Source organism: Cuculus canorus, chromosome 1 (assembly GCF_017976375.1).
Source record: "Cuculus canorus isolate bCucCan1 chromosome 1, bCucCan1.pri, whole genome shotgun sequence".
Lineage (NCBI taxonomy): Eukaryota > Metazoa > Chordata > Aves > Cuculiformes > Cuculidae > Cuculus > Cuculus canorus.
In genome coordinates, this window is record NC_071401.1 from 5,507,860 (window position 1) to 5,527,133 (window position 19,274).

Here is a 19,274-nt window from a genome sequence, read left to right on the forward strand (position 1 = left end):
TTCTGGCATCAGAACTTCAGTTCTAAAGTTTCTTTTTGGTGACTTCTCCCTCACTTACCTTTAAAACAGAGAACGCAAGGAGAATTATTCTTGTAATTCCAAGGGTGGGCTTTTAAAGAGAGCCAAAATTGGCACTTTTAGCCACTTGACACAACAGGCATGACATTCACTTATGCTGTTTATTTGCAACCCACACCCTTTCTTTGAGTTTAGCTTTCTGGGTGGAAGGTGGGGATTTATGAACAGCAATGTTGACTTCTTCATATACAGTTTTTGAAAGAGTCTGGTTTTTAATGAGCATTCAAACAAATTTATAACTGTCTGGAGCTGATAACTCTTCTTGAAGGGAAGAGTGTTGTGAAGTTCCTACCATGCTGCACTTGGGTGAGCCAGTTCTGACATTCAGGCAACTGTAACTTCTCTTCCGTTTAAAGCAGTAGCAAAGAAGCAGCATCACTTTCCGCAAAGGACCTTGATCAGAATCAAGAAGGAGCTGACCTCAGAGGCTGAGGCCAACACACGCTTTTAGAGGGGGTTGATTTGATAGCTCTTGGCACTTCTGGTGTGTTCCTTACACTGCTGACCTAATGGGTCAAATATTGTGGTGAAGCTTCCTTTGTTCAAGTTGATGCTAAAAAGCTGAGACTCAGCTGCAAGAATCTTTCATAAACTGTATCTTTTAAACAGCAAATTATTAGACTGGACAAGGGGAGCAGGTTACATCCCCTCCAGTTTTTTTCCTATCTCCTGTGTGCTCCCTGTGCTTGCTGTCGTCTAAGACCTATCAAAAGCTGTAGCAGGAAGTGTTAGGAGCCTGCCTACTGTGTTCATTAATGAACCAGAGTTTGATGTTAGCATCTCTCTGCCCTTGTGAGCAGGTGTCACTGCAGCCACCAATTACAGCTATATTCAGGGGACAGGAACATGATTCAGCCAGTCAAAAACAATACAAATGAATGAAGCTTTCACAGTTCAGAGACTATATATTTTTAGCAAGTTGTATGTGATGTAATCCAAGAAGATTGCTGCATTTTTCTGAACTTAAATACTTGTTCTGTTCCTGTCAGCAGGCAACAGCACAATGTAAAACTTGCAAGTTAACAAAAGGGAAAGAATATGAGAACAAGGTATGTTAAGAAGATTTTTCATCAGTGCTGGTATGTTCTGCTAAAGATAGATCTGAGGTTCTCTAGATTTATAACTTTGTGACAGGAGGCCAAATTTGAAGGTCTTCAGGTACTTTTCAGCACACTGTGTGCAGTGCTAGTGGGAAATAGTCTCTAAATGATTTATCAACAACACAGCCTTCATTCAGGCCTGTTTGTGGTTTCTACCAGCACATAGCTTGAAAGTGTAGTCGTGTTCCCCTTAAGTCTTGGATTAAGCTTTCCCAATAGTGGATATTTTTAACACTACTGTTTTATGGCAGCAAGTAAAGTTATTTTATTACCTTTTATAGGGTATGTACTCTGGGAAGTCTGCATCTCTTAGTCGACTATTGCTTGTATGTGAATACTCCCTTTTAGAAATCTGAAGTAAGGAGGTGATGACTGAGGAGAGTCTGCAGTATGTGGACAGGGTTTTATTTATGATATTTCTACTCAAATTCTTCCCATTCCTCTCCTCTACTGGAAAAAAATGGTAATTGTAATGGAAATTAACTGTAGGACACCAGATGACAGAACGGGTGGGCAACCTGGTCGGATATATCTATTTTAAGACCTCATATGTATCATTTAATAAAGTTGGGCACCAGGAAAGTTGATTACCTGACATCTTCTATAGCAAATGAACTAAGGACCCAGTGGTATCTCTTTGCTTACATGTTACTTCGCCCAAGGCCTCGAAGAGCTGTTGCAAATTCTGTGGAATAGAGAACTTTTAACAGCAGACCAAGTCGGGTGTCTCTTGAAATTACTACTTGGGAGCTGCTGTGAACCAGACAGGTGTTTGAAAAACAGAAGAAGTGTTTGAAATTGTCTAGATTTTTTTTTTTTTCGAGCTTCCTCATTTAATTCTGTAGTTGTAGTCAAACTTTTTACTTTTCTGAAGAGAGACATACATAGTATTGCCTAGTCAAAATATGTGAAGAGTGTGAACAAATGGTAGATTTGTTCATTTTGTTTTTATTGACATGAGATTTCTTAACGTTTTTCCTGTGTATTTCCATAAATGTTTGTTTCAAGAGAAATTTAGAAATCTGAGGTACTTTTTTCTTTTTTTTTTCCTGTTAGTAAATGCTTGTCAATTCTATTTCTACAGCATTGATATCACTTGCAAAGAAGAGATTATCAGTCATCAATAGATTACGGCCTCAGCAACGCAAACCAAGCCGTCATCATGAAACACTTCCTGAGGTAACTGTTCTGGGTTTTTTAAGTGCTAAATTATTTTAATATTTTAATTACTTCTGTGCTGTAGTGAGTTAGGTGTTTTAGCTGTTACCATTAGTACATGAGGTATAAACTAGTTTATACTAGATTGCTTTCTGTTCACCTAGATTTCACTAATTAAAGCTTTATTTAATTTAAATTTTCCTTTCCAGTTCTTTATAGAAGCAAAGAATGTAGGAACTGTCTTATGGGATTAGAGCAGTGATGTATCAAATTGGTAGTGCCTGGTATGTCAAGGGAAAATGGGAGAAGTAGCATAGAACACTTCTTGGAAAATCTTTTGGTTTCTCTTTCCCATCCTTGTGTGCTGTCTGGGTTTTTGAAGTGTTATTTGAGGAAGTGGAAAAGAGAAGATGTTTGAAAATGTGCAGATGTTTTTCAAGCCAATTTTGGGGAAGAAATGTCTATTCCTTGTTCCTATATATGACTTGTAGTTGTTTCTCAGTAAACCAAGGGTAGAATGGAAGACTTGCAGCCATAGGTGCAGAAAGCTCATGTTGTCTTTGCCCTGTAGTCAGTGGAGAGAGTTGAGCACTCCTAGAAACTGATCCAGATCAAGAGCTTAATTTGTGTATAAACCAAAGAAACAATATTCTGTCTGGATGGAAATAAAGCCTTTTCAAGGAGACTGAAACATATGCTTCTGTATAGAGCATCTGTCAGTGTATCTTTCTCTCTTTTTAGATTGTTTGTAGCAAAGAAACTTATACACTATGGATATCAGCATCATTACCTCTAGGCTGATCATCTGTAATGATTTTGCTGCCAAGCCAGCCTTGGCTTAAGCATTTCTGTGGAGCGTTTGAGTCTGTTTTGTCTGGTATATTGAGCCAGCTGCAAAAGGACTCTATAAGCAGGACACAGGTTAAAACTATAAAGCAATTATTTATTCGATATCACTCACAAAAGACAGCTAAGCTTTAATGAGCCATTAGGCTAACCATTAATATGCTCACCACCCTGACAGTCAGGAGGGCAAGGATTGGCCCCTGCAGCGCTGTGGTCCAGATTCTGAATGGTCCCAAGTCTTCCACCAGCTCCATTGATACTGGTCCAGGGATGTGATGGCTCACATGTAGCCTGGCTAATGTCCCTGTGGTGCTGCTTCCCTTTGAAATGTTATAGCATCCTATGTTGGATCCTTCCATCTTGGATCATGCTAATGATTTTCATCTCGACAGTCCTGCCTCTGTAATTCTTACCTTTCTTTCTCTGTACAGACTTGCTCAGTAGCCTCACCCAAGGTCACAGATTGGTGCCGTGTGGGATCTGGGCCATGAATCCTGCATAAATGGAACTCTATTATACTGTGAGTGGGGTGGGAGCCTCCAGCTGAAATCACAGAGCATGTTACAGCTTGCTCCCTCAGTGGTCTGGTCTCTTTTGAGCTTAATGTAACTTTCCTCCCCCCTACTTCTAAGCTGCCAGCTCTTCCCTGACTATAGTAAAAGCATTGTTTCTGCCTTAAAAGCTGCCTGTTCTGCCCTCCTTGGGCTGTTCTGGCCCCATGGTGTTTTTTCTGTGGTGGAGAATGTGTACCGTTTTGAGTGTATAGGCTCCTGAGGCTGTCTTGAAGAAATCACCTCCTACTTCTTTTATGGTATTTCTGAAGTCAGTGAATCCTAAATAATCTAAAGTCTTCATGGTGCTAACTTCTCTTTTTTAGCCAAGGTAGATCTTCTGAAAAGCCATTACGTATGTAAAAAGCACAGCCTTGGACTTTGTTACGGGAAGTCCAGTATTCCAAATGGTGAACAGAAAATGGTGTGTTTGGGAATACAGAGCACCTCAAACAGGAAAATGCTTTTGAAATAGGAAAACTATTCTGTTTACTTACAAGCTTTTTACTTATTTTGTTTTAATCCCTTGACATGAACTGATGTGAGTACTATACTCCTCATTTTGTAAATGAAGAAATATCAGGAGATTAAGAAATAAACTGTGGTCATCCTCTAAGAAAAGCACTTAAACCAGAACTTACTAGTCCCAGTAAGTGTGTTCTGGTTGCAGGTTTGTGTGACAAGGAATAGAGCAGTGAAGTTTAGAGCTGCAGGGAGATCTGTGTGCATGACCAAGGATATTAAGCCTTCCAGGTTGGAAATCAGCTGGAAAAATAAACAAGTTAACATATATTGTGACCCCTAGTGTTTGTCTGTTACCCATAACAGTAGCCACTCGGGAACTTGCAAAAAGCTTCCATAACTGCTTGTGAAGATCAAATGTAGGGCTGAGTGTGATGTACTGATGGTAAGGACTGCTCAGCAGCACTGTGTTTTCCTTGTTGCACAACATGGAGCAGACATTGAACAAGCTGATGCTGAAGGCAGAGATGATCTCTGTTTAAAAACAATGAGTTTATTTAAGTCTACACAAATTGCAAGTCATCTTGTTGACCACAGCATAGAAAATGCTGTAAAACAGAGAAAGGAGCAGGGCTTTCATCTGTAAAGTTAACTCGTGTAAACTCAATTGTACTCTGGGTAGTGATAGCAGTTTACGTGCAGCAGCTTCATGCAGCAGATATTCACCTGGAGATCTAAGGAAGACTTAGAGCAGTGCCTTTCAAATTCAGCTTGTTGCAAGAGAAGACTCTTACCTATAGGCTGCCTTGCCGCTCAGCTCTTGGTTAGGTTTTTGTACTGGAAGTACATGGTAGTCTCTGCTATTTCTGTTAAAGGGCAAATCTGCGTATGTTGCATCAGGGCTGCTACTAGAGTTTGTCTTCTAAACTAGACAGTGGAGATGTGAATAAAGATAATGAAGAATTAGTGTAACTTGCACGTTGCTTTTCCCATGCCTACTAATAATCTGTTGGACTACTGACATGGCTTTTTATAACCAGCTTGCCATCTCCTGTCTCTTTTAATGTATTGTATTTGGTATTTGATATCAGTAAGTTGTCTTTTTATTTTTTTTTCCCCAGAGCTTTCCATTTAAGAAGCCCTTTTTTAATCTTCAACCATTTCCGTGATTCTCTGGTTAGTGAGGTTGAAAGACAGATCTGTAAATCAAGTCCAACCCCCTTGCTCAAAGCAGGGTCAGCTATAGCAGGTTGCTCAGAGCTGTGTCTAGTTACATTTTGAGCATCTCCAAGGATGGAGATTCTGCAGCCTTTCTGAACAGCCTGTTCCAATTGTTTGATGACCCTTACAATTTTAAAACAGTAACAAAGCAAAAAGAAAAAAAACACAACACCTTTATGTTTAAATGTAGTTTCTGTGTTTCTGTCGGTGTTCATTGCCTTTTGTCCTGCAAGTGGGCACCACTGAGTCTGACTTCGTCTTCTTTACTACCCCATCATGTATTTATGCACATAGGTAAGATCCCCATGAGCCTCTAGCTGTCAGTCTGTTCAATGACAAATGCTCCCAGTCCCTTAATCACCTTCATGGCCCTTTGTTGTACTCTCTCCAGTATGTCTATGTCTCTCTAGTACTGGGGAGCCCAGCCCTGAATATTGCATTCCAGGTGTGTCTCACCAGGGCCGAGTATAGACCGTAATCAGTATGATACTCAAGTATATGGAGCATTAAGGACCTCACATGAAAGGCAATGAAAAAGTTATACTTTGGATGTTGGCTGCTCTTTCACAATTGAAGCAATTGGTTAGTTTGCATACAAGTAACACTTGTATATCCTCATACTTAAAGCAAAAAGATGTTAGCTTCCTGCTGTTAACAACACTGGCTAAACTATGTTTTATGCAAAGGTGATGAGTTTGGTCCTATTGATGTGTAGAACAATAGACAAGTACACAACATCCCTTTTAAAATTTATGATGTGATTTTTATTGCTTTTGGTGTGGGTGTGTCTTTACTTGAGGTGTGGGGTGGGTAGTTTAGTTTGGGGAGAGGGAGCTGTTTGTGTTTTTTCTCTTTACGATGTACTCTGGAAGGTAGTCTTTACCTGTTTCAAAACAGCTTGACTGAAGTAACCTGTCTTTGCTGCCAGTCAACATCTTTACTTTAACTGGAAAGTGAAATTGTCATTTGTAAAAGTAACTGAAAAAATGCATCTCGTAGTATATTTCTAACATAAAGCTTAGCCATTGAATGAGACCACAATTGAAAAGACATGAAGATATATGTTGTGGTGCCATGTAGTAAGACTACTTTTAATAAACTGAAGTTCCACAGCACTTGAACAATTGCAAAACTTCAAAAGAAGTCCTAAATTGAATCTGCTTCTTGTGTGGTCTTATTTCTTAATGTGAATTACTTTCTCTATTCCTGCCTTTCCCAGGGCTGTGCTATATATCTGAATAGCAAAGAAAGGGGCTGTGCTTGCATGAACAGCAGCTACTTTGACATATCTAGATCTTTTCTAAGAATATAATTTTTACACTTGGGAATCCTTAATTAACAGAAGCTGATCTCTGGCCTGCTTTTGACAGCTGCTGCTTTCCAGTGGAAGCAGGAGATTTTCTTAAATAGACAGTTGAGTATTTGGAATAATTCTAAATCTCTAGTTTTAGGGAAGTGCTGCTGGCCAGTAAACTACAGGACTTTTATGCTCATTTCTCTAATCCAAGGCAGCATCTACATGAGAATAGGTTTTAGGTTGTCTGGGGTTTCTTTTCTTTCTCGGCTTGCTCAGATATGAATTATTCCTGAAGTCTGAAATATTACTTATGAAATAATAAAACTGTTTCTCAGTGAAATGTTTAATCTTTCAGTGATTTCCCTTTTTCTCTAAAGGAGTTTTGAGAAGTCTGTCAGTGACACTTCCAGTTTGACTGTAACTTATCTTAAACATCTGAAATAACAACAACTTGGAGAACCAACTGAAGCAGACACATAAGTTTTTTCAATAAATCCTAGAAACTTGACACCTTCTCTTGATCTACTGCAAAACAGTCTGTAAGCACCAGCAGATTTTAAGCATAAGTTCTATCTTACTGAAGTCACATCAGATAAAATGAAAATCAAGTCAGCAAAAAGCGAGAGCAGGGAAAGCATGGAAAGCTGCTATTAAAAGCTGCTTGTATCTTCCTTCGTTGCCACGGTGACTTGCTTTCATGTCTAAATAGAGAGATAAGGTAGGTTTCAGTTGTCAAGTCTACAAAGGCACAGAGTTAAAAAACATTTCTTGTGTTTTAAAGGAGCTAATAGCAAGCTTGCCTATGGCAGAAATGGTCGTTGGTTCATTACTTCTGGGTTGACCTTGTGTATAGACTGTAAGTTATACAAATAAACCAAAGATAGTCAAGTTAATTAGTTCCTGACAGGGTAGTATCACTTGCTTACTCACCTATTTGGACAGCTTGTTGTCCATAACGAACTTGTGTCCTTGACTTCCCAAGCTGTAATCAGAATTCTCTTGAAAGAAGTATTGACGCATGACAATTTCTTCTCTGAGCTGAACATGTCCTTCAGGAAAAATAGTTGTATAAGTCTTTCTTATCCATAGGACCTAAAACAGGACACTTGGGCAGAGAGGGAAATGATGCATAGATTCAGTGACTTCTATTTCATTCTCTTAAACTATTAGATTTGGGGTGGGGGTTATTGGTTTTTGCTTGCCTCTTTCACCCTGTTTTAAGTCCAGCATCGCATATCTAATTGAAGTTTTCATTTTGCCCAGAGTATTTGTTCTATTTGTTACTAGATGTGAAAACACTAAGTTTCTCAGATTACCGTGTGTGTTAAACACCTTCTATTCCATTAGTTTCGAACAATATTGCAGGGTAATTAATGTCTACTTCCCTTCCTATTAGTTAAATACCATGTTTCATTATACATCTTGCTACTTAGGTGAACATACCTCACACAGGAAAGAGCTTCACAGAAACATTAGACAACTTTGGAAGCCTTTGCTCAGTTTTGCTTCTGCCTGTTTATCGTGGAGAAGGCTGGCTAGAGCCAGTCAGCCTGACATAAAAAAGCCAGTTTTCATCAAAATGTGGTGTCATTGTCATTGGAGAGACATGCAAGTTCTATCAACTGTTACATTAGCCATTCTTATCACACTGACCCAACATTAGCTGGGCTACTAAAGGACAGATCTTATGTCCTTTCTTACCTCAGGCAGAGCAGCACATACTGGGGAGAACAGAATTGCTGTGACTGCAGCATGGTACTCTTACTTTGTGCTCTCTTTAGCTGTAAATTTCTCTGTCTTGTAAGGATCCTAACAATTGTAGAATCTCCTTTCTTCATCCACTTTCTCATGGAAGAGAGTTCTCCAGAATGTCTGCTGAACTGTGTTATTGCTGATAACAATAACTTTTTTGGCAGAAAATTAGAGCTGAGTAGTGACACAGAGCAGGAAAGATACGAAAGATTTCTTTTCTTCTTAGAACCTAGGTAAAAGTACATTTTTCTGTAGTTACTGATCTCAGTTCAGTCTGTGAGCCAAGTTGGGAGAACTATGCTGAGTTGCATTAGTATTGCTCAGGTGCCAGGTAGCTTCTGATACCCAAGTGAGTGGCATCAACAAATGGGATTGTGTAACCCTGATTTATTGTGGGAGGTTGGCTTCATGTGTTTCAACTCATACGGCATCCTTGGCAAGGGAACTACCTGGTGATTGGGCCTATGCGTACCAGCATTTTATTGTGCAGGGTTTTGGTTTTGTATTACCAGAATAAATGTTTGTATGAACTCCTGTAATGCACTTCGCATGTATAAACACAAGTTTGTGGGTCTGGGCATCTGCATGTAATGCAGGAGAAAGAGAAGGAGCTTGTATTGGGATGGGGAAGAGTAGAGTGCAAGTCTACTTCATTTCTGTAATGAACCAGCTCACCTCAGGATATGAAGCATTGCTGTAGATGAGCTCCTAGTGAAGCACAGTATTTTCCGTACTGAGAAAACCTTCAAAGGTTCAAGCAAGAAAAAACCTTAAAATTACAGAAGAGATAGTCTGATTCCAAATCTCCTCTCTAGTCAAAAACAAACCAGAAGCTGATGCCACTGTGCCATAGTCAAGACACATCGCTCCTGCTGTGCTCCCATGTGGATCCTTGTTCATGATAGGCTGTTTTATTTTATAGCTGCCAGTGTCTCCACTTTGCTTACATGAACCGAACTATGTAGTGGCTAAAAGAAAACTTGTCTTTTTTAATCACTAGTGTGCTTTTATTACAGGACTTCTGCAAGCAAGAATTCCCTTTTATAAAGGACAACTCCTTGAAAACAAACTTGTTACTTTTTGTGCCGTTCACATTAAAAATGGAAGATTTCAACTATTGTAAGCTTGAGGTGGATGAGTAGTAGAAAACTGAAGGTATCCACAAAGGCTAACTTTCTTCTATAAGCTACCTAGTCAAAACTAGATTTTACTTGCTTTTAGTAGTAGCTGCTAAGTAGAGTGACTCACAGGTGTATTCTTTGTGTGCTGTAGTGATATTCTTTTACTAGATGCATTTTTATTAGTTAATCTTTGTGTAAACGTAGCAAAACTTCAGTGGGGAAGGTGGTTGCAACCATGGAGAAGATTGCAGCTCTTCACTTAGAGTGTTTCCTTTGATTTGCATATCTGTCACTGAGCCTACAGGAAGCAACATATAATCCAAATGCACCGAACACCTACTCCCACCCCGATGAAATTTATCCACGTCACATGATACAGTAAGAAACAAGATATTGACTAGTGAAATGGGTTGTGATGCTTCAGCCCTGGAGGCAATTGTAGACGTGAAATTCCTTCAAGGAGCTGTGAGTTTTTTGGTAGCTATCTTGCTCATTAATAGGAAGTCTTCTCATGTGGGCTGTTAACATAAAGTTAAGTGAGTCTTTCCTCCCTTCTTTCCATATAAATGAGCACTCTAGGTAGTGAGTTGCTATAGCAGAACCTAACCTTTGGAAACAAAGCAGGACAAAAGAAAGCAAGTTTTAACTTCTACTCCAAAAGTGTGGTGAAAATATCAAAATTTGTTTTACTGTGTTCCACCTTTCAGTTTGGCATTTATCTCTTGTATTCATTTCTCTGGAACTTCAGCCTGAGTACAGAGCTGGGATGTGCTGAGGAGAGTGTAGTATAGCTATAGGTTGCGTTTGGATTCTTCAGAGATGATGGGCTAATCGATTTTCTAAAGGCTGATATGAAATGTCTAATGGAAACTCAAAATGCCCACTGTTACCCGTGGCAATTTTTAAAGCCACTGTTAAAGACTGCAGTTGAAAGCATTAGTCACCTTTGAGATTGACTCATTAACTGACTTGCACTTCTGACTGTTGGAAACTTAAAGAATAGCTGCTTGGCTGACAGTGGACTTGCTTCCTTATAGCTGGTCTTGTTCTTAACACTGAAGGTGATCACCTGCTGTGAAGCACGTATGGACTACTCACAGTAGTGTGTTCTGGCACATACTGGGAGGGACCCCAAATATATTTCACTGTCAAGAGCTGCAACTTTTTGCTTGTCAGAAATTTATTGCTAGTGTGGGAGTGATAGCTCATTCTTTAGGTTTCACTTTGTATCTAAAATAGAGGCTTCCTGTTGCATAAAGACAGGGGGGTTGCCTGCATACAGGCGTTTGGGAGTGTTAAGTGAATTAACTAAAAGTGTGAAGATAAAATGGATGCTTTTAAAGCATGTTAAATATTTGTGTGGGTGCTCTCCATTTAGACATAAAATGGTTTTAGTTCCCTTAGCTTAATCTTCCTTCAAAGGGGATTAAGCTAAAGTGAACATAAAGCAGATTAAACTCCTGTGTGGACTTCAACATGAGTTAATTTACCTTCTCTTCTCTGAACGTCCTTCTATACTATGCCCTTCAGGATGTTTTAGGAAGTGATGAAGCTCTTCAAGCTTTATTAAAGCTATAACTGATTTGAGTATCTGAAATTCAGTATTTCAGAATAACCAGCATGCTCTGTTGAAAAGGATAATGCAGTGTCTCCTAACCAGTAACTGTCCTTGGAAAGCATCAACAAAATGTGGAAGACATAATGGGCTAATGATGAATACGCACATACACAGCCTCAGAACAAAATGGACCAAATTACTTTTGACAATTTAATGGCAAGCTTACATATTAAAACTGTATTGATGTTTTCCCATAATATCATCACAGAGAGTTTGAGGTTGAAAGGGACCTTTGGAGGTCATCTAGTCCACCACTCTTGCTCTAGCAGGGCCACCTAGAGCCAGTTTCCCATGACCATGTCAGGATGGCGTTGTTCCCACTGTTAGGCCTTTGCAATTTGCCTTTGAGTTGTGCTTCTGTAATAAAGGACCCTGGGTGATTCTGTCCACTACCTCAAGTCCTGATGCACTCCATGGGAGTTGACAGCTGGGTAACTTGTCATGAGCTGTGCCTTCTTAGCTTTCTTGTTTCTACAGCTATATTGTGTCCAAATAAGTTGTAGCCCATGGAATCTGGTTTTTTTGGGTGCCTTATGTAATTGTGGTACCAGTATGTGGGCTTTGGTAGCAGCTCCAATGCTAACAAACTTTAAAACAGAGCATTTTTCATGTATGAAAGCCTGAAAAGGGCTGCATGTGATCACAGGAAAGTTCAGGCTGGGAAGGACCTCAGCAGTCTCCGGTCCAACCGTCTCCTGGATGCACAGCTTCTCTGGGCAACCTATGCCACTGTCTATGTGCCTCTATGGAGGGGAAAACGCTTCTCCTCATATCGAAAGGGAGCTTTTTATCTTTCAGCTGATGACCCTTGTCTTCTTGCCCTGCCTCACTGTGAAGAGCCTGACCCTGTCTCCTCCATGACCTCCCCACAGGCACTGAGGGCTGCTGTGAGGTACCCCAAAAGCCATCTCTGCTTCAGGCTGAAGGGGCTCAGCTCCCCTCAGGCTTTTCATTGCAGGGCCTGTGCTCCAGCCCTACCACTTTGGGGGCTACCACTGAAAGTCATCCAGTTTGTCAAAGCCTGTCTTGTGTTTCTGAGGCTCAAACATGGATGTAGTATCTAAATAAGAGCTTTATTGGCTTACTGCCAGTGCTGTGCTTTGAGAAACCACACAGCATCAGAGCTGTATAGGTAGCAGATCTTGGGAAGAATTGGCAGTCTCTCCTGAATGGGAGAAGCTTTGGTTTCCTTAATTGTCACTGTTCACTCTCAGAGACCCAACGTTGATGTTGATTCATGTAGAATCATAGAATGGGTTGAGTTGGAAGGGACCTTAAAGATCATCCAGTTCCAACCCCCCTGCCATGGGCAGGGACACGTCCTACCAGATCAGGCTGCTTAAGGCCCATCCAACCTGGCCTTGAACAAGGGAGCAGCCACAACTTCCCTGAGCAACCTGTGCCAGTGTCTCACCACCCTCATCATGAAGAATTTCTTCCTAATCTCTAGTCGAAATCTTTCCCCCTCCAATTTAAAGCCATTAATTTGGAGGGGGGAAGATTCAGACTATCCGTCAGGATAACAGGCCACTCTGCAGCAGCTGGATGCAGAGGCAAAGCTAAGGCTGGGAGTAGTGGCTCCCTGCATCCTCAGCAGCCACAGTAAGAGTGAGCTGTGCTTCCTTCTCATGTAATCCTATTCTCTCAAAGTGTTAATAGGAACTATGTAGCCTTTTGGTTTAAGGAGACAAAGATTTTTCTAAAAATGCTCTTTTAGGAACTCTCAAATTTATTCTGTGCTTCCAGTTCTGATGCTTTGTGTGTGTGTTGTTTTTCTTGACTAAAAAAGTATGATTTAATACTTAACAGGGTAAATATTTGTGGTGTGAAGGTTGCTTTTACTTTGAAGGTGCCCCTGAGAAATGGGCGTTTGGAGTGAGGAAGTACCTTCTGTTTGGGTGGAGACCTTGTTGAAACAATCTCTGCTCAAGATTCTTATTTTCATGCTTCTTCTTTTCTAGAATGTTTGTCCAGGTATGCCTGTACTTCTACTGCAAATGCTTGTGGCGCTGCCTAAAATTCGTGGTCAGGAAACTAACAGGTCGATGTGAATTGCAAAGGATCTGTTACAATACTAAACCGGGAGCTGCTAGAACTATGAAAATAGGTAACTGTAAAAATACTTAGTTTTGCATGTCTTTGCACCTTTCTGCATGTGCTAAAAATGATGTCAGTTCATTCTTATAAATAAATTGTTAAATGAATCCAATATAGGCTTAGTTTGTCTGACACGATGCTTTCAAATACTGTTCTCTTACAGAGGCATCACTGAAAGGTTCAAAAAGTAAGGTAAGTAAAAGATCTCATTATTTACCTTTTCTGTTGTGTCCTATGGAGTTGGTTTGTTCAGTCTGCTGTTTGCTTACCATGAAAAAATCGCTTTAGGATTCGATATGAATTTACATTAGAACCATCTTCTACTGAAGAGTTCTGTGTCTGCAATAGCAGGTGATCTTGTGAAGTCAATAGAATGCCCTGTGCTCCGGGGACAGGCACGCTGTGGCTCTGATGGAATCAAGGAAGCAACAGGTCATTGTAGAGTCCGTGAGGATGATGTGCTGTAATTTGGGTTTTCTTGGCTTGATTTCTCATCCTGTCTTCGAATTTCTGTAATCTGTGGTCAGTCACTACTTTACACCTCATTTTTTTTATCTTGAAAGCAGGGATAAAAGAAGCTGAAGGCAATATATAGCCAAGACAACTTTATTCTCTGCTTTCTCTTCAAATACGTAAATGGAGAAGAGCGCCTGTCACCTTATCCTTTCATTGTAGCAGTGATTGTGCTAACCTAAATACTTCTCACAAAGCATTTGTCAATATGTTAAATAGCATGGTTCAACCATTTATTTCTCTTCGGTTTGAGAGCTGGTGGTGTTGGAAAACTTACCTCGGCATTAGTAAAAATGACATCACACAACTCAGTTGGTCGTGGTGCTTCCAAACATATTTCTAGCACAAACAGAAAGGTAGAATTTTATTTGAAAGTCTGCATTTAAGTGACTGTATGGTTTTGACACAAAGCAGCAGAAAGCTCAACCTTTTAATTTTTTGGAAGGCATGTTGATTTTTGAACACTAAACTTCCATAGGCATCTCTATAAAGCGTAATTACATGCAAGAGAGAGGAAAATGTTTTGCTGTATTACTGCAGTGTGTTGGGAGAGAGGGTGTCAAATGAAGGCTAGCAATTCCAGTGTAATTATGTAGATGGTCTGAGGCTCCTTCTTGAATAAAGCTTCAGTGAGAATCACCTTCACTGGCATCTGCTACAGAAATGTGATAGGCTACAAGGGCATAGTGAAGCGACTCAGGGTTTTATAGGGCTAGTGCTCTGGAAATAGTCAGTAGGGTTGAATAGACTGGAAAGGTGTGTGTATATTTATTGACTTGGGCCTTCTTGGGGTTTTGGATATCAAATTTACCATTGTTAACTTCAATTGAATAATGGCTTTTATTAGAATTAATGTTTCGATACCTCTTTTTAGCGGCTGCAAACTTCAGTAAGTGTTCACCCTGATGCTATTGAAAAAACTATAGATGACATCATGGAGCTGAAAAGGATTAATCCAGATGTAAATCCACAGTAAGTTCATTGTTTCCTTAAAAACACAATGGGAATTATCGCTTCCTTGAGCACCCGGGTCCATGGAGAACTGGTTCTCTGTAGCTATAGTGGCACACAATTTGAAGATTAATTCTGTCTGTCAGCATAAAACTCTGACTTAAGCTTTGCTGTCAAAAAGCTGATGGAAAAATGAATGATCTTTTATGATGACTGCAATAGACAAGTCCTGAGTCTATTTATCTAGCTGCTTCCTGAATCGTGCTGTCTTGGTATACTGTTGATGCATTGATTCATGGGGGCCACTTCCCCAGGGATAAAATACCACCAAGTCAGGTGGTCCTGGCAGTTAACAGTGATGGCTTCTTAGCAAGCTGTATGCAGTCTTGAGTAGGCAAGAAATGGTGTAATGGATGTAAACAGTAATACTGGTTCACCTTTTAAAACTACCTTTAATTATCCAAACCAGTTCTAAGAACACAATATAGCTGATACTTTTTAATGCTACGAGGTCTTAGTGGTAAGAAGACATTGACAGCAAACCATTAAATTTACAAGCATCTGTTTCAAGGGCTTGTAACACCCACCTCACTACAGCCTCCTTTCAGGTAGTTGTAGACAGTAATAAGGTCTCCCCTCAGCCTTTTTTTTTTTTTTTCTCCAGAATAAACAATCCCAGTTCCCTCAGCTTTATAAGACTTGTTCTCCAGCCCCTTCACTGGTTTTGTTGCTCTTCTCTGGACACGCTCCAGCCCCTCAATGTTCCTCTTCTAGTGAAGGGCACAAAACTGAACACAGGATTCAAGGTGTGTTAGCAATCAGGCTGATTCAAGTACTCATTTCTCAGTGTTGGACCCTTGAGTTACTGGGTGGAATAATTCAAGAAAACAAAAAGGATTCATTAAAAATAGCATTTTGTATGACAGTAGATATCGCCACCCGATTTCCTCTTGGCATTACCTTTGGCCTCTAAAGAAATGCTGTCTTCCAGAAGAGAGGGGGAGCAGAGGTGCAAATGATTTCTTCTTGCTCGAATTAAGAAACCTTAAGTTACATTGAGTGATCAGATCTTAATAATTTAAAAAACAAACAAAAAAAAAAACCCCAAAACCCACAATTGCTTAATTGTTTTTGGACTAGAACCTTTGCACTCAACATTTTACAGAACTGATTTTTCAATCCCATGCCCCCCAAAGCCCAGTTTGGAGAAATATCTTTTCAAAACAATGAGGAATGGGGGCCTGGGGTGTGCAAGGTGGTGCCAAATCCGTAGGAACATACCCTGCTGCTAAATTGCTCCTTATATTAAATTCATCATAATTCTGCTAAACTTCAAGCACCTGCACTGAAATTTTACATGTAGGCCATTTATTTTATACTGATTTTTTTCTAGAGGAATTTTGGCAAAAGCAGGTCAGCTATTTCTTTAGACAGGATTAAGGGAAATCCATTGGCTTCCCTACTCTTCAGCATAAAAGACGGCTGCACCTAAACTGTCTTGTTCAGAAGCTCTGGCCTTCCCTTGCATAGTAGAGTCTCAAAATCTCCTGGGGTAAGGACAAGGGGACGTGTGTCATACTCTGTGCTTCTGCAAATCTGTGAGCAGTCATTTTTGTTAATGTAGCATCTTTGCAGAGCTGAACGAGCATCCCAGGAGTGTTTGCACTGAGCTGCTTTTGAAGGCTGTGGGCTACCGTGACCTGAAGAGGAGGTGGCCCACAGTAATTTCTCTTTATCAGTGCCTCTGAGATAAATGGGTATATTTAGTGGTGGAAGCAAGTAGGTTAAATAGCCAGGTGGTGACACATGCAGTCTACATTAACTATGGAAGTACTGCATAAAGTACTCCAAGTTTTGGAATGGCTCCAGGTGTTCCATGAGATGAAGGTGAGTGTAATGGGGGTACAAGCCCTGGCAGGTTGTTCCTGAGCGCTGAGAACTGCCACTGTCAACACAGGGACAGCAGAGAGGAGATGAGGGGCATCAGCAGCTCACCCACATCCTCTGGTGAGCAAAAGCTTAATGTAAATAAGAGTGCGGAAACTAATTCCACCCTCACCCTATAAATAACATGGAGCATTTGACTGGCTTTAGATGTACAAAGCAAACCACATTTGCACTTTATGTTGTGCAACTTGACAATTAAACATATATTTATTTTTATTAGTATAAATTTGCTCTGGTTTGCCACTGCCTGTAGTGCTCTGGTCTGACTGGCTGTGAGCTTACAGAATCATAGAATGGTTTGGGTTGGAAGAGACCTTAAAGATCATCCAGTTCCAACCCCCCTGCCATGGGCAGGGACACCTCCCGCTAGATCAGGCTGCCCAAGGCCCCATCCAGCCTGGCCTTGAACATCTCCAGGGATGGGGCAGGCATAACTTCCCTGGGCAGCCTGTGCCAGTGTCTCACCACCCTCATTGTGAAGGAATTCCTCCTTATGTCTAGTCTAAATCTGCCCCTCTCCAGTTTATACCCATTGCCTCTCATCCTAGCACTAGAAACCTTTGTGAACAGTCCCTCCCCAGCTTTTTTGTAGCCCCTTTCAGGTACTGAAAAGTTGTTATAAGGTCTTCCCTGAGCCTTCTCTTCTCTAGGCTGAACAACCCAATTCTCTCAGCCTGTCCTTGTATGGGAGGTGCTCCAGCCCTCTGATCATCTTTGTAGCCCCCATCTGGACCCGTTCCAAGAGTAGTTAAAAACATTTTGGCTGTGGTTTGGTGATGCGCTGCAGCATTTGACATGCAGTCTTGTCAGGCTTCTCAGCTTTCTCTGAAATGCAGCCTTCCTGGAAAACTGTAGGGTTTAGAAAGAGAAGCATGTAGGAAAAACAAAACAGCAAACGAGGGAAAATGCTGCGTTGGTTATTCTGAAAGGGTTATAGCCACAGATAGCATGAAAATGCAGCAAGAGAAATGGCCTAATGATGACATCTCTGGTTCTGTTGATTAATCTCAAAAGATAAGCAGTGAAAATCCTTCTGCTCAGAAAATTTAGCAGTGTTACGGAATAACCAAAATGTTTCAGTATCTCAGACAAGTCAAATGAGGAACCTGTGCAGCTTAATATTAGTGCAGTTTGTGTTCCATAGAGGAATGCAGGTAGAGATTTAGCTGTGCCCTCCAAATTCATATTAGACATTTGGATAATTTCAGGCATCTACTAAAAATTCAAGTGTTTATTCCTCTATATGATTAAATATTATTATGAGCTTGGCAGTTGTGTACTGCATAGCTTGTATTTACTGTATTGTATTTATTATAAAACCTTAACATAAAACTGAATAAGTCATTGTAATTTAAAGCCTTGGAGGCCACAAGATTGGAGGGCTTTTGGAGGGGGTTGTTTTTTCGGTGGTGGTTTGGTTTTTTTTTTTGGTGCATCAGGAAATGTAAAAAGGAATTAAAATGTGCATTGTAATAAAAAGAGAGCCATTATTGTGCTCTCTTTGAAATAAAAAAAAAAAAGCTGCTTAAAGGCAGATCTTTGAAGTGTATTACTTCAGGGTTTTGTCTTCTTTATTCTAGCTTTTGTGACATGGAAGCAAAAATGGATATTTTTATCTTTTTTGCCAAGTTTCCTGTACCCTTCACCCTTTAGTAAGTTCACATCTCTGGTCTCAGGGCATTGTTTTGAGAAGCTGCCGTTTGAATGAGGGGAAAGATTCGTTGATGTGCTTGTTGCAAGCGGAAAATGCTGCTGTGTACAGTTATAATGAGATTTCAATGTGAAAACTCACTCTTCAAATTTTTAACAAGTCCCAAATTTTATCATCCCGGCACTAAATAAGACCATGCATTGCACAAGGCCTTGTTTAATGTAATCTATTGGAAATTCTCCTTTTGTAATTAATGTGTTAGATTATCTATTCGTTAATGTAACATTACTCAGGTGAATTAAATGGGGATGTACGTGGTGGTGGTGTTTCACAGCAACATATGTTTGAATTGGGTTATGTTGTTCCTTCTCCTCTCCCCTCAGGTTGGGAGTATCTCTTCAAGCATGCCTGCTGCAGATTGTGGGGTACCGAAATTTGATTGCAGAGGTTGAAAAGCTGCGCAGAGAGCCATATGATTCCGAGAATCCACAACATGAGGAAATGCTTCTGAAGGTACGTACTTAAGAGGTACCTAGAGGGCATCTTTTATTCATGTGAGCTCCAAACAGCCTGGTTTATAAAAGTCTTTAAAACATCTGAGAGGTATTGTCGCCTTCCTCCATCGTGTACCTGTTTTGAGATAAAGCTATACAGCACATTAATCTGGTTTGGGTGTAATACCTGCCAGGCAAGCTGCTCACTCTGTTATTGATGAATGCATGTCCCTTGGCTGGACTGTATTAAGGGACTGGATACACAGCTCTTGCTGCAGATAACAGCTCTACACTGAGCTCTGGAAAAACAGCACTATGTCCTGTTTCAGTACATCCTTCTTCTACATGAGAAGGCTGTTTTTCTCTCTTAAACAGAATAAATATTTTTCTTCAATTCCTTGTATTTTTGAAGATTTT

At 40.3% G+C, this 19,274-nt stretch overlaps 1 protein-coding gene across 5 annotated transcripts in view; it reads left to right on the plus strand.

The window, feature by feature from the left end:
• The window catches only part of ELMOD1 (ELMO domain containing 1), a 52,908-nt gene that overhangs the window by 17,006 nt on the left and 16,628 nt on the right, over positions 1 to 19,274 (plus strand). For 4 of the 5 annotated variants that reach the window (XM_054055978.1, XM_054055975.1, XM_054055980.1 and 1 more), the window contains exons 2-6: positions 2,263 to 2,357; positions 13,166 to 13,311; positions 13,465 to 13,493; positions 14,689 to 14,786; positions 18,747 to 18,876. In XM_054055978.1, coding sequence (XP_053911953.1) covers positions 2,341 to 2,357; positions 13,166 to 13,311; positions 13,465 to 13,493; positions 14,689 to 14,786; positions 18,747 to 18,876 — 420 coding nt within the window. In that variant the 5' untranslated portion in view covers positions 2,263 to 2,340. Of the gene's footprint in view, positions 1 to 2,262; positions 2,358 to 9,481; positions 9,621 to 13,165; positions 13,312 to 13,464; positions 13,494 to 14,688; positions 14,787 to 18,746; positions 18,877 to 19,274 lie in introns of all 5 variants that reach the window. The other variant, XM_054055979.1, reaches the window with a different exon arrangement.